The 15,838-nt window shown below is 44.0% G+C and overlaps 1 protein-coding gene across 2 annotated transcripts in view; it reads left to right on the top strand.

The window, feature by feature from the left end:
- LOC112231074 (guanine nucleotide-binding protein G(z) subunit alpha) overlaps positions 1 to 14,886 on the top strand; it is a 57,377-nt gene extending 42,491 nt beyond the window's left edge. For both annotated transcript variants that reach the window (XM_024397606.2, XM_024397607.2), the window contains exons 2-3: positions 1,716 to 3,156; positions 12,945 to 14,886. In XM_024397606.2, coding sequence (XP_024253374.2) covers positions 2,434 to 3,156; positions 12,945 to 13,289 — 1,068 coding nt within the window. In that variant the 5' untranslated portion in view covers positions 1,716 to 2,433 and the 3' untranslated portion in view covers positions 13,290 to 14,886. The remainder of the gene's footprint in view (positions 1 to 1,715; positions 3,157 to 12,944) is intronic.
- The last annotated feature ends 952 nt before the right edge of the window (positions 14,887 to 15,838 follow it).

Genomic DNA, 15,838 nt, shown 5'->3' with positions numbered 1-15,838 from the left:
GAGTAATTTAGCAGATGCTCTCATCCAGAGGGACTTACAGGAGCAATAAGGGTTAAAGTGCCTTGCTCATCTTTTTTAAATAGATTTTGAACCAGCAATCTTTCGGTTACTGGACCAACACTCTTAACCTGTAAGCTACCTGCCGCCCAGTGCCCAGTTATCTGAAGAGACATTACCTCAGAGGAGGCAGTACGGCGACTAGAACGAAATGAGCTCTTGCACCGTTTGTTGTAATAACTCCTTTTATGGCCTCTGAAAAATCAGTGATGTGCAACTTTCTAACTGGTTTGGCTGGCTCTGCCGTTTTGAGAGCTGGTGTAATCAGGTGCCTGAAGCAGAAGAACAATACTCTTCTCTCTGTTTGCGTTGTGTGATGCTTTGTTGTGTCTTTGTTCTGCTGTGTCAGGCAGTATTTCCAAGAGTGGACCTCACTGACTGACAGCTTTGGGAAATGTGGTCTCTCTCTCTCTCTCGCTCTGTGACAGGTCCGAGGAGTGTAGTCTGGCCAACATAACTAGGCCACAGCGTGATTTCACATTTGTTACACAGCCAATACCATACGGCCTGTCCTGTCACAATGTGCATCTATTTATCACAGAGTCCCATGGGCGTAAGCTCACTCTCAACTTGTCCGAGCACTGAATGCAGCCCTTTCACTGTAATGTATGTGCAGTATCTCAACACATTACATGCAGTGTATTCACACTAGAATTTCAAAATGTAAGCTAATGTTAATAATCCATAAAAATTGTACAAATGTTTTCAGCATTTTGTAGACAGCATTTTTGAAGGCAATCTGTTTGTTTTCTGTTGTAGGCTAGATATCCAAAGCTGAGAGAATTGACTGTTTTTCTTAACCGTGCTCCTGTAGGATCACAAACGGGAGGTTAAAGCACAGATCATGCTTTGCAGTGGAATTAAATAGTGAGGGGCACCTGTCGACTTGAGGCAGTTATTTTCCACTGTGATAGTAAATAAACAGTACCCCTTATATCAGTTTAACAAGGGAGACAGGAGAGGCCAGGGGAGAGGCCAAGGGAGAAGGTAGGAGAGATGCCAAGGGAGAAGGTAGGAGAGATGCCAAGGGAGAAGGTAGGAGAGAGGCCAGGGGAGAAGGGAGTGAGAGGCCAGGGGAGAAGGGAGTGAGATGAGAGTGGATAGGGGGAGAGACATTAATCTTGATCTGTTTCCATTTCACACCCTGGAAACCTTTTGTGTTTGCTTTTGTGTGTGTGAATGAGTGTGTGTGGATGCACGTGTGTGTATGCATGTATGTATGTCTGTACATGTGGGTGTTTGCTTGTGTGTGACTCAGCTCTGAATGGGTCTATGGTAACACAGGGCTGCATGGGGAGATAGATGGGAGAAACTCCTGTTAGAAACAAACAGTAAAGAGGAAATGAGCACAGAGAGGGACACTATGGCAACACAGCTGGGGAGCCGAGATACAGGTCAGGGCTTTGACCAAGAGAATGTGTGCTGTGTCCTCAAATGCCTTTTAGTGGACACACATGGTCAGCTTTGGGGGTACAATATTTTGTGTTTCACTGTCTACATGTTTATGAGTGTGCATTTGAGTATTTGTATTTTGTGTGTTTGTGTTGAGACGTTTATGAAGCAGTTCACCTCTTTGTTCCTCTCGGGCTCCTATGCTCTAATTCATCATGACTCTGTGCTCATTGCTCATGTCTCTCCTCTTCTTCGTTTGTTGGCAGGAACGGGGGCTTTCATTCGCCTGAGACGAGGAAACAGAGCAGAATATAGCCCAGAGAGAAGGAGGCAGACAACGCGGGAAGGACTGACGTGAATGACTGCAGTCACAAAGATAGGGAATGGCGACGTGAGAGCCATGAGGGAGGAGAGCGAGGGGGTTTTGCTACACCTACACATCATCCCTGAACACTGTCTCTACTAACACCTCCCTCCCCCTTCCTGCTCCGCAAGCTTCCTAAGGGGGGTAACCCCTGATATGACCCCCAGCCCCCGTGGCATCAGGTAGTCCAGCCCCAGCTCCAGGCTCTGTGTGGGCCTCCCAACATGTCCTGGTAGAGCTCTACGGCAACGCTAGTCGCAAAGCCTGGGATAAACCCACAGAAGACCAACGGACATACCCTAGACCACGAGGATAATAAAATACTCGAGTCATTCCTGCTCTGTGGTTCTCATTTCTCTCTGTGTGCTCTGAGTGGCAGGTTTGAAGGAAAGTGTCTCTCTCTCTTCCCATCAAGCCCCTGCAGCATTAAGGATTCAAACATAATCCAATCCCTGCTCTGACATACATTCCTTTTTTCTTTTGCCTAGTCTCTCATCTCTGCTCTTTTTGATATTTTGGATTATTTCGGTTTGATCCCATACACGCCATTTTTGCCACCCGTCACGTTCTCTTCTGCAATCACCACGTTTTCCTCAGTGTTCACCGCGTGGCAGACGACCATGGGTTGCCGGCAGAGTTCGGAGGAGAAGGAGGCGGCGCGGCGCTCCCGGCGGATCGACCGCCACCTGCGCTCAGAGAGCCAGCGGCAGCGGCGCGAGATCAAGCTCCTTCTGCTGGGCACCAGCAACTCTGGCAAGAGCACCATCGTCAAGCAGATGAAGATCATCCACAGTGGAGGCTTCAATCTGGACGCCTGCAAGGAGTACAAGCCCCTCATCCTCTACAACGCTATTGACTCGCTCACACGCATCATCCGCGCCCTCGCCACGCTCAAGATCGACTTCCACAACCCTGACCGCGCCTACGACGCCGTGCAGCTCTTCGCCCTGACCGGGCCGGCCGAGAGCAAAGGGGAGATCACAGCGGAGCTGCATGGGGTAATGAAGCGCCTGTGGGATGACTCAGGGGTGCAGGAGTGCTTCTGCCGCTCCAACGAGTACCACCTGGAGGATAACACTGCCTACTATCTGAACGACCTGGACCGCATCTCCTCCAACGAGTTCATCCCCACTGTGGAGGACATCCTGCGCTCCCGCGACATGACCACGGGCATCGTGGAGAACAAGTTCACCTTCAAGGAGCTCACCTTCAAGATGGTAGACGTGGGGGGGCAGCGCTCAGAGAGGAAGAAGTGGATCCACTGCTTCGAGGGTGTGACCGCCATCATTTTCTGTGTGGAGCTAAGCGGCTATGACCTCAAGCTCTATGAAGACAACCAGACGGTAAGGGAAGCCATGGGCAACACACGCAACATTAGCCATTACACAACCAGTCAGTTCCTGTCCACACTCTGTCATCACACCCTTGGGGTGTGCTGTTATCTATGACACTGTGGTGTTCTCCTCTTCACACTTCTCAGGGTGGATTACATTTAAGGTCAGTTCTTACCACACTACTTATTTTTGCAGAATTTAATATACTGTACATGATAATATCATTCAAAATGGCAGAGGCCCAAGTTGACCTCTAAGCATGTGTCCTCAGAATGTTGGAGGTAAAGGATCAAGTAACAACCCCTATCTAACGATTCAAAGAGGAACATGTATCTGACATTCTGTGTAGATATGATATCTTTACCCATTGAAAGCATGAAAAGGGAAGACTTTATTCATAGCTAGAGAGCTAACTGTTGCGAGAAGCATTGAGAGCAGATAAGACATGGAACAGCACATGAGTCTCATGCTATTTCTGCTGCTTCATTACTACTTCTATACAACCTTCTGCATTCCCCTGAATGCTACTTCTCATAAAACAATATAGAATGCTTCTGTCATGGTCTAGATTCTCCTTATCCACAATATATTTCCCGGAAAACGTGCTAGTTACAGAGAGGTTTGGATCTTAGCTGTTAGAGAAAAGGGAGGGAAAGTTGCTGCTGTAACATATGACAACGTGCATTGTGTTCTTGTTTGTAACCTTTAGCTATACTCTACCTTCCTGTGGCAACTGTGGCCTGATAATTCACGTGTAACATAAATAAGACAAGATGTACTAGGTCCTGGCTGAGTTAGTACATGAAATCAATTAGTTTTAGCGAGTTATAAATACATTCTTCAGAGGAAAATGCAGTTAGGTGTTAATTGAGTTCACAGTGTAAGGTGTGAGGGTGTACCTGTGAGAATTAGCAGCTTTCGAGGGCACTGTTCAGCAGTGGGATGTCGCAGGTGCAGGAACAATTGACTTCCTGGATGAAACGGGGGGGAAATGAAGAGAAAGAAGGAGAGGAAGTCAGGAATGGAGAAGGAAAAAAGGGATTGTTAAGAATTCAGAGCCCCGACTGCTCTCCTCCCCTGTCTTTGAGAACTCAGCCAGTGGACATTATTTATGAACTCTGGGTGTGGTTGGCAGCCACAGCTGATTTGGGACCTTATCAGTAAAGTGTCTGTTGGAACAGTTTACACAGCTTTCCCCTTTATTGCCACAGGCTTTTTCAACCCAATGTGTTTTCAAGGTTTGAGAGATGAGCATGAATAACATTAATACTATTTTAATTGTTAATTAGATACTATGGAATGTTGATAGGCCTGCACAGTGGTTAGTTATTCCAATCAACGTCATATGACGTGTTGTGTTCAGAGAAACATTTTGTTTGAGTACAAACCAAGTTCTGGTGTATTTCAAGCCTTCAAGCACGTCATATGATGTACGATGTTTGAAATGACGAAAACAGCTCCAGCAGTAGTGGTGTCTGACTCTGACGCATGTTTTTCTGTTGATATACTACATGGCCAAAAGTAGGTGAACACCCCTTCAAATGAGTGAATTTGGCTATTTCGGCTCCATAGACAAACATTGGCAGTAGAATGGCCTTACTGAAGAGCTCAGTGACTTTCAACATGGCACCATCATAGGATGCTACTTTGTGGTAGGCCACACAAGCTCACAGAATGGGACAGTCGAATGCTGAAGCACATAGAGCGTAAAAATCGTCTGTCCTCGGTTGCAACACTCACTACCAAGTTCCAAACTGCCATCGGAAGCAACGTCAGCATTACAATAACTGTTCGTTGGGCGCTTAATGAAATGGGTTTCCATGGCTGACAGCCACACACAAGCCTAAGATCACCATGTGCAATGCCAAGCGTTGGCTGGAGGGGTGTAAAGCTTGCGGCCATTGGACTCTGGAGCAGTGGAAACGCGTTCTTTGGAGTGATAAATCACGCTTCACCATCTGGCAGTCCCACGGACTAATCTGGGTTTGGCGGATGCCAGGAGAATGCTAACCTGCCCGAATCCATAGTGCCAACTGTAAAGTTTGGTGGAGGAGGAATTATGGCTATTATTGTAGACAATTCTGTGCTTCCATCTTTGTGGCAACAGTTTGGGGAAGGCCCTTTTCTGGTTCAGCATGACAATGCCCCCATGCACAAAGTGAGGTCCATACAGAAATAGTTTGTCGAGATTGGTGTGGAAGAACTTGAATGGCCTGCACAGAGCTCTGACCTCAACCCCATCAAACACCTTTGGGATGAATTGGAACGCTGACTGTGAGCCAGGCCTAATCTCCCAACATCAGTGTCCATCTCACTAATACTTTTGTGGGTGATTGGAAGCAAGTCCCCTCAGCAATGTTCCAACATCTAGTGGAAAGCTTTCCCAGAAGAGTGGAGGTTGTTATAGCAGCAAAGGGGGGACCAACTCCATATTAATGGCCATGATTTTTGAATGAGATGTTCGACGAGCAGGTATCCACATACTTCTGGTAATGTATTGTATCTTGAAACTGTAACTTCAAATCCTCACACACAATGGACACAGAATCCCCGGGTAACATTATGTCCCAATGTGTCTCATAAACCTTTGGAGCCAGATTAGAATGCGTCTGAAGAGGCAGGGATTGGCAGGGAGGCAAGCAGGGAGACAGCATTAGGGCTGGCCCAGATTCTCAGTGGCTACCTGCCTGAGATCCCCCATACCTCCTCTGAGGGAGTTGACACCGCTCATTCTCAAATAGCAATCTCTCTCTCCCCCCTCTCACGAAGGACAAAATGACTCGGTCTTAAACAGGAATATATTTTGAGGTATTTCTTTTTTTGTGTGTGTGTGTGTATCAGTGCAGAAATCTTTCTTTGAGTCACTGTGAGACAAGAAGGAACCCCTGGCATTATCTCTAGAAGAGTGACTGAGAGCTGAGGTTTCTCCACAGAGAAAAAGTGCTGGATCTACAATTACATGAGTAATGGAGTGGGTATGGCTCTATAGTATAACCTACTCAACTCACTAACCACAGTCATCATTCAGCCATGCCCTTTAACAAAATGGACCCAGTTGCAATGGTTACCTTAAACTGCCAACATCCTTTGCGCAATCGGCTGATGTTGAATGTCCAATTTATTATTATTCTTTTTTTGCCAAGGCACCTGATTGGATTAGATAGCTCATGTGATGTTTCTCAGCCATTGACAGACAAGAACAAATGATGAACAAATTGATGTAACAATAGCATAGCTAATTGTTCAGCTTTGGAATACTGGTTTCTGTGAGCTGTAATGACTTACAGTGCTTGCCTAGTGCTTGATCTAGGGGAGAGGTGAGAAGGGGAGAGAAGATAAGAGAGAGTGGGTAGGGTGTGTGTCTGCCTGTAGATTTGATCTGCAGCGAAAGGACAGGACAGGTCCAGAGGTAATTTCAAGGAAGAGTTTGAATACAGGAGGCTGGGGAACACATGATGACCTTTGACTATGATATGCTAACATGTAATACAAGGCTGAATGACTGCAAAGAGGACATGAATGGGCAGAATCATGAGTACTGTAACCGTAGAATTAGGAATTAGATCTCGACTCTCTCTTATTCCATCACATGTAGTGTAGTGCTGAATCACTGGTAGGGCATGCTACACAGGGATGTTAGACCCACCAGCCCATATTCCCTGATGCATTTACCCTGTCCCATCTCTGTCTTCATAATGAATTGGTTGCCATGGCTTCAGTTGCCTAGCAACAGACCAGTCAAACGCTCCTAATCCTGGGCTGTTGACAGTGAGCTGTGACTAGGGGAGGGGGAGGAGGACTGTACAACACACAGCAGCACTGGAGAGAATAGATATGAGGTGTGTGTGCACGTGCGTGCACTTCCGCGTGTGTGTGTTCTGCCTGCATGGGTGCGTGTACTGTAAGTAAATGAATGTTTGTATGCGGTAGGGAGTGCACAACAACTGGGTTGCATACTGGGTGTATGTGAGGTGAGAACAAAGTACAAGGGCTTGTTGGTTGGAGTGTTGTACAGTGGACATACATTTCAAAGAGCTGTTACAGTGATCTGTGATTGCACTCTAAGCCCCATAGACATAGTAGAGATGTTAAATTAAAGTGTCCAGTGACTCCAGAGAGGATCCAGAATAGGACCACACTTATCAACAGGTTTAACATCTCCTAAGGAGCGTAGGCGTACTTTCTCACGCTTCAATTTAACAAGTTAATATGAAAGTCCTAATTAAACGAGTTAAGGTAATACAATTTTATATTAATGATTAGGGAATTATGTCTAATTGGAAACTGGGTTTCACAGCAGATAGGATGACATAGAGCAGGGGTATTCAACTCTTACCCTATGAGATCTGGAGCCTGCTTGTTTTTAGTTCTACCTGATATTGCACCCACCTTGTGTCCCAGGTCTAAATCAGTCCCTGATTAGAGGGGAACTGTCACGCTCTGACCGTAGAGATCTTTTTATTCTTTATGTTTGCTTGGTCAGGGTGTGACTCGGCTGGGAAACTCTATGTTCTTTGTTTCTATGTTTTGGCCGGGTATGGTTCTCAATCAGGGACAGCTGTCTATCGTTGTCTCTGATTGGGAATCATACTTAGGCAGCCTTTTTTCCTTTTGTATTTGTGGGTAGTTGTCTTTGTTAGGAGCATTATAGCCTAAGTAAGCTTCACAGTCTTTTCCTTGTTCTTTGTTTTGTTGGTGACATTTATAAAAAAAAAAAGAAATGTAAGCTCACCATGCTGCACCTTGGTCCGGTCATTTCCACGATGACAGCGATCGTGACAGGAACAATGAAGTGGAATAGGCTTCAAGGTCCAGAGTTGAGTTTGAGGGACATACAGTGGCTAGCGAAATTATTCATCCTCCTTGGCATTTTACCTATTTTGTTGCCTTACAACCAGGAATTAAAATAGATTTTTTTGGGGGGGGTTTAAATCATTTGATTTACACAACATGCCTACCACTTTGAAGATGCAAAATAGTTTTTATTGTGAAACAAACAAGAAACAAGACAAAAAACAGAACTTGAGCATGCATAACTATTCACCCCCCAAAGTCAATACTTTGTAGAGCCACCTTTTGCAGAAACCTCATGCCTTTTGGCGAACACTAAACGTGTTTGCTTATTTTTTTCTTCAAGCAAATGCTTTTTTTCTGGCCACTCTATCATAAAGCCCAGCTCTGTGGAGTGTACGGCTTAAAGTGATCCTATGGACAGATACTCCAATCTCCGCTGTGGTGCTTTGCAGCTCCTTCAGGGTTATCTTTGGTCTTTTTGTTGTCTCTCTGATTAATGCCCTTCTTGCCTGGTCCGTGAGTTTTGGTGGGCGGCCCTCTCTTGGCCGGTTTGTTGTGGTGCCATATTCTTTCCATTTTTTAATAATGGATTTAATGGTGCTCTGTGGGATGTTAAACATTTTTAATCCAACCCTGATCTGTACTTCTCCACAACTTTGTCCCTGACCTGTTTGGAGGGCTCCTTGGTCTTCATGGTGCCACTTGCTTGGTGGTGCCCCTTGCTTAGTGGTGTTGCATACTCTGGGGTCTTTCAGAACAGGTGTATATATACTGAGATCATGTGACACTTACAGTAGATTGCACACATGTGGACTTTATTTAACTAATTATGTGACTTCTGAAGGTAATTGGTTGCACCAGATCTTATTTAGGTGCTTCATAGCAAGGGGGTGAATACATATGCACGCACCACTTTTCCATTTTTTTATTAAATCTATATATTTTTTAACAAGTCATTTTTTTCATTTCACTTCACCAAATTTGGACTATTTTGTGTATGTCCATTACATGAAATACAAATACAAATACATTTATATTATAGGTTGTAATGCAACAAAATAGGAAAAACGCCAAGGGGGATGAATACTTTTGCCAGGCATTCCACTCTTGGCTTAGCTCTTGAAACACTCACCGACTATGCAATATAATGTAGTCAATATTTAAACATAATTTACGATCTCAAACTCAGTTAGTCCTTGCCTCTCCTAATCCACATAGAGCATTTCTACGAAGCCACCATGTTTTCTCCCAACCATGCATGTATACCAGGAGTGTCAAACTCATTCCATGGAGGACCTAGTGGCTGTGGGTTGTAGTTTTTTTCCCTTTCAATTAAGACCTAGGCAACTAGTTGAGGGGAGTATCTTACTAATCAGTGACCTTAATTAATCAATCAAGTACAAGGGAGGAGTGAAACCCGCAGACACTCGCCCCTATGTGGAATGAGTTCGACATGTGATGTTAACCAACACACAGCAAAGTGCACTGTGTTGTAACCCAACACTTTTGCCTGTAAATAATAGGGGTGTCTAGCAAGCAGTAGTAGTCATGTGAGTTAGACTTTAGAGTCCTTGATGAATGTATACATTATAAATCATAATTATTACGGTATGGAGAATGTATGGGGGACATCAATGACAGTAAAACATTGAAACATAAAAATTGCTTGTGGAACCTTCTTGAATTCAAATTATCCTGGAATTAAATGTTGTTTATAGGCTGCACATTTAGAACCCAGAGCTTTTGATTGGATGTTGCAAAGAGCAGCAGCACAGTGTACAGCCAGCGAGAGGAGAGAGAACTGAGACAAGAGAGAGAGTGTATGTGTATAGAGAGCCCTTTTCTTTGAGGCTCTGCCAATTATATGGTAGTGCCATATGAAGCGAACCTTAATGAATTGAATTATGGAGGGGTGGCTCTTCACTCACTCCAGGATATATATTTACTGGAAACAAAGCATTAACACAGGGTTGAACCTCCTCATTAATACTTAAGCGTAGGCTTGTGTGTCTAGAGTGCTCAGGGAGAAGGGGCACTGCCAGGAGGCCATGGAGAGGGAGGGTGATGGTGTGTGTAGAGTCTATGGGAGAGGGGAGCTTCATGCTGTGTGCTGCTACCCTGGTACCCACTCCCCTTTCCCTCCTTGCCACTCTCCTTCAGAGAAGCTGTAACTCTTACTATGATGGAGTCGGCAGGTACGGAGTATAGAGGATCCCAAAGCACAGTGAGTGGGCTTCTGCCTTCCTCTCCATGCAGCAGGGCTCTGGCGTAGAACCTCTGAGAACATGTGGAAGGCAGGAGCCACTGGCTCTGACCTTATTTAGTGTACACTGCTTAGGGCCCTGAGCTCAGTCCCTATTATCAAATTACATTGTATTTGTCACATGCGCCGAATACAATAGGTGTAGACCTTACCGTGGAATGCTTACTTACAAGCCCTTAATTAACCAAAAATGCAGTTAAGAAAATAGAGATAAGAAAATATTTACTATAAGCTAAAGTAAAAATAAATTTAAAAAATAACAAAAATGAGGCTATATACAGGGGGTACCGAGTCAATGTACGGGGGTACAGGTTAGTCGAGGTAATTTGTACAGGTAGGGGTAAGGTGACTATGCATAGATAATAAACAGAGAGTAGCAGCAGTGTAAAAACAAGGGGGGTTAATTGTTCAGCAGTCTTATGGCTTGGGGGTAGAAGCTATTAAGGAGCCTTTTGGACCTAGACTTGGCGCTCCAATACCGCTTGCCATGCGGTAGCAGAGAGAACAGTCTATGACGGGTGACTAGAGTCTTTGACCATGTTTTGGGCCTTCCTCTGACACTGCCTGGTATATAGGTTCTGGATGGCAGGAAGCTTGGCCCCAGTGATGTACTGGGCCGTACACACTACCCTCTGTTGCGGCTTATGTTCTGATGCCGAGCAGTTGCCATACCAGGCGGTGATGCAACCGGCCAGGATGCTCTCGATGGTGCAGCTGTATAACTTTTTGAGGATCTGGGGACCCATGCCAAATCTTTTCAATCTCCTGAGGGGGAAAAGTTGTTGTCGTGCCATCCTCACAACTTTCTTGGTGTGTTTAGACCAGATAGTTTGTTGGTGATGTGGACACCAAGGATGCCTACTTATACCAGAGAAAAGAGCCTGCGTTTCACGCCACTGCACCGGTTCCTGTTTGGAGAATCTCTAAGCTCCACCAAGAGCTGCTTCAGATCCATAACAAGTCCGTATATTGATGATTGGTTCATAGAATTTATAGTATAAAGGCATCTGAATTTATTTGCCTAGTCCCTGGTTTAACATTGCACACATATCTCTCTCTCTCTCTCTTTCTTGATCTTGTGATTTGCTCAGAGCACCATGATATTTTGTGTAACCTTTTAGACAGCAGCCCAGTCTTTGAAATGAGCTCCTCCTTCAGTCACAAGCTACTGGATACACACCACATGCCTGCAGCCTCTCCAGCCCCATCCATATATTTCTCTCTCTCTCTCTCTCTCTCTCTGATAAAGGCACATTCTTGCAGTACGTCTACTGTTAATCATTGGGGGGCTTTAATGTAATATCAGATCTATCAGGCCTAAGGTTTTCGTTAGTCACATAGATATTGTACATCTTTGGAAAATGATAATCCATTACTGTGCTCTACATGCTGCATCTGTACTGATGATGTCAGTCAGATTGTTCATATTTCCACATTTGGCTTCACCAACTGCCCAGCATGATCAGCAACTGTTTCCTTGTTATACTTCTATAACAACTACACTACCCAGTAATATGTGCAAATATTTTTCAGTATGTCAGTATTTTAGGGAGCTGTTAACGTCCTCTTTGTTTTTACATTTAATGGGTTTTAGAGGTTTGAAACACAAACATTCACCAAAAGTTAAATTTTTTTGGTAACAGAACTGGCTCCGTTTCAGGAATTTGGAAAACATTTTTAGAAGAAAAATACAACTTATCCTAGGGGTTTAGATAACGCACAGCTGACATCTCTGAGGCAGCACAAAACAAATGGGTCTTAGTCTGGTGGTTAAAAAAAACGAAGAACCACAAGATACGCATATTGCGTAATTTAAAATGAGTCCAAAAATACAGTCTAGCAATCATAGAAAGAGAAGAGACAGTGAAGTTGTGTTTTGGGCAAAGCCAACGTCAGGCAGGCTATGCTTATGCTTCCATGACTAAAGCTGAAGGGTTGCGTAAATATGTCATCGCTGAGTATATGTTGGGCTTAAGAGATGTACTCAACCTATCAAGTCTATTCTGTCGCTTAGTCCAACTGTTCACACTGGCAATTGTTCCTGTACATGGTTAAGTTCAGAGTAACACAAGGTTGAGGTTCCATGAAACGTAATACCTTTGATTTGTGATACATTTCATACTCACCTGACCTAAAAAACAAGTCTTTGATGTGTTATTTTACTGTGCATAATTCCAGTAACTCAGTTAGTGTTTATGTGGGCCGTAACATTTCTCTACTCATGCTAAGGTTAGTGACAGAGAGGAGACATGTGCTCTGTTTTCCTGCAGGATGAGAGTTTAAGTGCAGGTCTTTGTCTGACCGAGTCATCGGTACATGTTTAGACAACATAGAAGCCACACCTTTTGGCTGCTCGAGTGGAAATCTGTGACGTGCAGAGCAACAGCCACAAATCTTTTTTTTTATCTACACTATAGGTTCAAAACCTGTTCTCATTTTCAATGAGTTATTGGCAACTTTGTATTACATTTTTTGGCAGATATAACAGTTGAAGCAAATCATATTCACAAGCAATAAAAATGATAGATTAAATCCACTCCAATTAATTTAACACAATCAAGGCTACAAACAGCCTGTATGTAAAATAGCATTCAAAGGATCCTGTGAGATAGCTGGTGTATTGTTTGTTGAACAGCCATTCTCCCACATATCAATAGGCTGTGTCTCATGTCAGTACGCAAACGAAAAATTCTCATTATTGACTCTTCTCCCTCTCTCCCTCCCTCCCTCCTCTCTATAGAGTCGTATGGCAGAGAGCCTGCGTCTGTTTGACTCCATCTGCAACAACAACTGGTTCACCAACACCTCACTCATCCTCTTCCTCAACAAGAAGGACCTGTTGGCCGAGAAGATCAAGCGCATCCCTTTGACCGTGTGCTTCGCCGACTACAGAGGTCAGAACACCTACGAGGAAGCAGCGGTCTACGTACAGCGCCAGTTTGAGGACCTCAACCGCAACAAGGAGACCAAGGAGATCTACTCGCACTTCACCTGTGCCACAGACACCAGCAACATCCAGTTTGTGTTCGATGCAGTCACAGATGTGATCATCCAGAACAATCTCAAGTACATTGGGCTGTGCTAGGACTGGGGATAGGGTGGGGGGAGAGCGGGCTGCTTGGCAGCAGTTGGCCCGCTCGCTACCAGGCACGGTACACACAAGGTCTGCCTGTCTGTCCGTCTCTTTGAGGAAGTGGAAGAAAGAAAAAACCTGCAAGGGGGTTGGGGATTGTCAGGGACAGGCTATAGGTTCAACCGACCTGCTTGAAATGTTAGAGTTGAGGGTCAAAGGTCAAGATGGGATTCACCCAAGGTCAGCATAAATGTGTTTGCACTGAATATATAAGTATGTAGAGACACACAAACACACATTTACACACACATCCTTATTTTTGCTCACACACAAGGACTTGGGATCAACTGTCAAGCATTTGTTTGACATGGAAACACTGGAAACTGAAGACCGTGTCCCCTACCCTCTGCCTGCCAAACTTGGGATTGAGCAGTCTGAGTTCTTTACTGTCAGTTTCAAAGTTACATTTGTCTTTTTAGGTTGTTTGATTTACCTGAGTCATTGACTGCTGCTTTGCGAGAAGAATTTTGAAAATCAATAATTTCCTTTGGATTTTTCCCCCTTAAAAGGTGGGTTCACCTGGCAAGGTATAGGGAGATGATGAGTCACAGATGTCCTGGGAATATCGTACGAGGACATGACTTACTGTATATCACAGGGTTTCCGTCCATAGGAGAAAACTTCCACAGTCTGAAGCTGAAGTAAAGGGTATTTATCTACACACATTGGATCTCATTTTTTGAGGGCTGAATGGCTCTTCAAGGTTATTCTGTTGGTCTTTCTTTATTTGTCAAAACCTGCTTTTTAGAGCAGGTCTCTCTGACTTACCAGGAGAGTGTTTCACGCCATAGAGTCATCGAGTGTTCTCTAAGATCATTCCAGTTTCCAGCAACAAAGACTTAAAAAAAACAGTGCCAATTTTAGTGTAAATAAAAACAGATCCCATCAATAATATTATCTTTTGGGTTTTTATTGACAGAAACCGTAAAACATGCATGATTTTGTTACTTTGGGATATTGATACATTTTTCTTCAGATATGATTACTTTTATTTTAGGTTTAACTAATATATTCCCCCAAAATATATATAAAAGTCAAACACTGTGTACGATTGTACAGCTGTTGTCTAAGAGGAATATATTGAAAAGAGTTCTATAAATTGAGATGATGATGATGGTGATGACATCAATGCAAGCTCATTACAAACCCAGCATGAGAACATAATGTGGATGGAGGGAGGATTAAAGGAGAAAAGTTAAGACTGCAAAAAATATGAATGACAAAAAAACAAACGTTTCAGTTTAACCCTCCTTGCATTGTCTATGTGGACGTGGTTATACAGTGGGTTTGATGTGTAAATATGCTGTAAGGTTCACTGTTAAAACAAATGATCAATAAAAGGTTGAGTTAGAGTGAAAGAGAACGTGAAAGAGAGAGAGGGATGAAAGCCCCGCTCTACTCTCCTCCAACCCTCAACTTTTCAGCGAAGAGGATAATGTGCAAACTCAGCTAAGGGCTTCAGGCTTGACTTTACAGGATGTCCAGTTCAACAAAAAACAGCCAATTTAGAAGAACTATAAAAAATAACAAATAAAATGAATTATGCAAATCCTGGTTGTGCAAAGAATGTGTTTTTGGGTGGTGGTCATGGGTAGGGTAGGGGTATACAGGGAAATACATGCTGCTATGTTTCAGATCTGCATGAGAAAAGTTTCCACGAATAGCATTTCAGACACTGTGGCTGATGAGGCACTTATGCCACTAATTCTAATCTCACACCACGCTCCCACTATTTCCCTCCATAAAGTCTTTTCCAATTTGTGAGTGGGACATGCAGTTCCTAAACCATCTCTCTCTCTTCTCTCCTAAATAACCATAAAAAGAGCCTGTGCTTTTCTGGGCCACCATGCTGCACTACCAGGGAGGGACACATAATTGACACACAATTAGAGTAGGCAATTCAATTACTGGTAAATTGATTTATGTAATGAGAATTGTGTTGCAGCAGAGACGTGACAGGGTGGCAGAGGCGATTAGGATGACCACACATTCCACTCTAATTAGAGCACAAACCCTGCATGACCTTTTCCGACTGCAAATGGTTACACAGGTCACTGTTTGGCCAGCCACAGAGCCTCCTGCTTATTTAGAATGTATCAGAATCTATGCATTATTGCTTCATTAAGTTAGCTTGCATGGAATGATCGACGTGACTGAGTAAAAACAAGGAGAGTGTCTGTCAGAGCCGTGCCGGATAACTCAATCTCAACCCTGACCCGCTGACCCTGTAGCTGGACCGGGTTTTAACCTTGTTGACATCTAAGCCTCAGAGAGAGAGATCCACCAAGACTCCTATTTTGTGAGTGGTTATGGAGTAATAGCAACAGTAACAATGGGCATTCGTTTGAGTTGTAAAATGTAAATGAATTCCAGTGAAAAGAAAGCAGAGGCCTGCTAAAATCACACCTGGTGGCTGTCATGAGGAGTGATACCAACTGAGCAAGAGAAAACAGAATACTTTTGAATTACTGGATGGAAGGTGAATTTAAAGACATATGGAG

The sequence above is a fragment of the Oncorhynchus tshawytscha genome, linkage group LG33 (assembly GCF_018296145.1).
Source record: "Oncorhynchus tshawytscha isolate Ot180627B linkage group LG33, Otsh_v2.0, whole genome shotgun sequence".
Taxonomy (NCBI): Eukaryota; Metazoa; Chordata; class Actinopteri; order Salmoniformes; family Salmonidae; genus Oncorhynchus; species Oncorhynchus tshawytscha.
The sequence above is the reverse complement of the archived record's forward strand: the minus strand, read 5'-3'. Positions and strand labels throughout refer to the sequence as shown.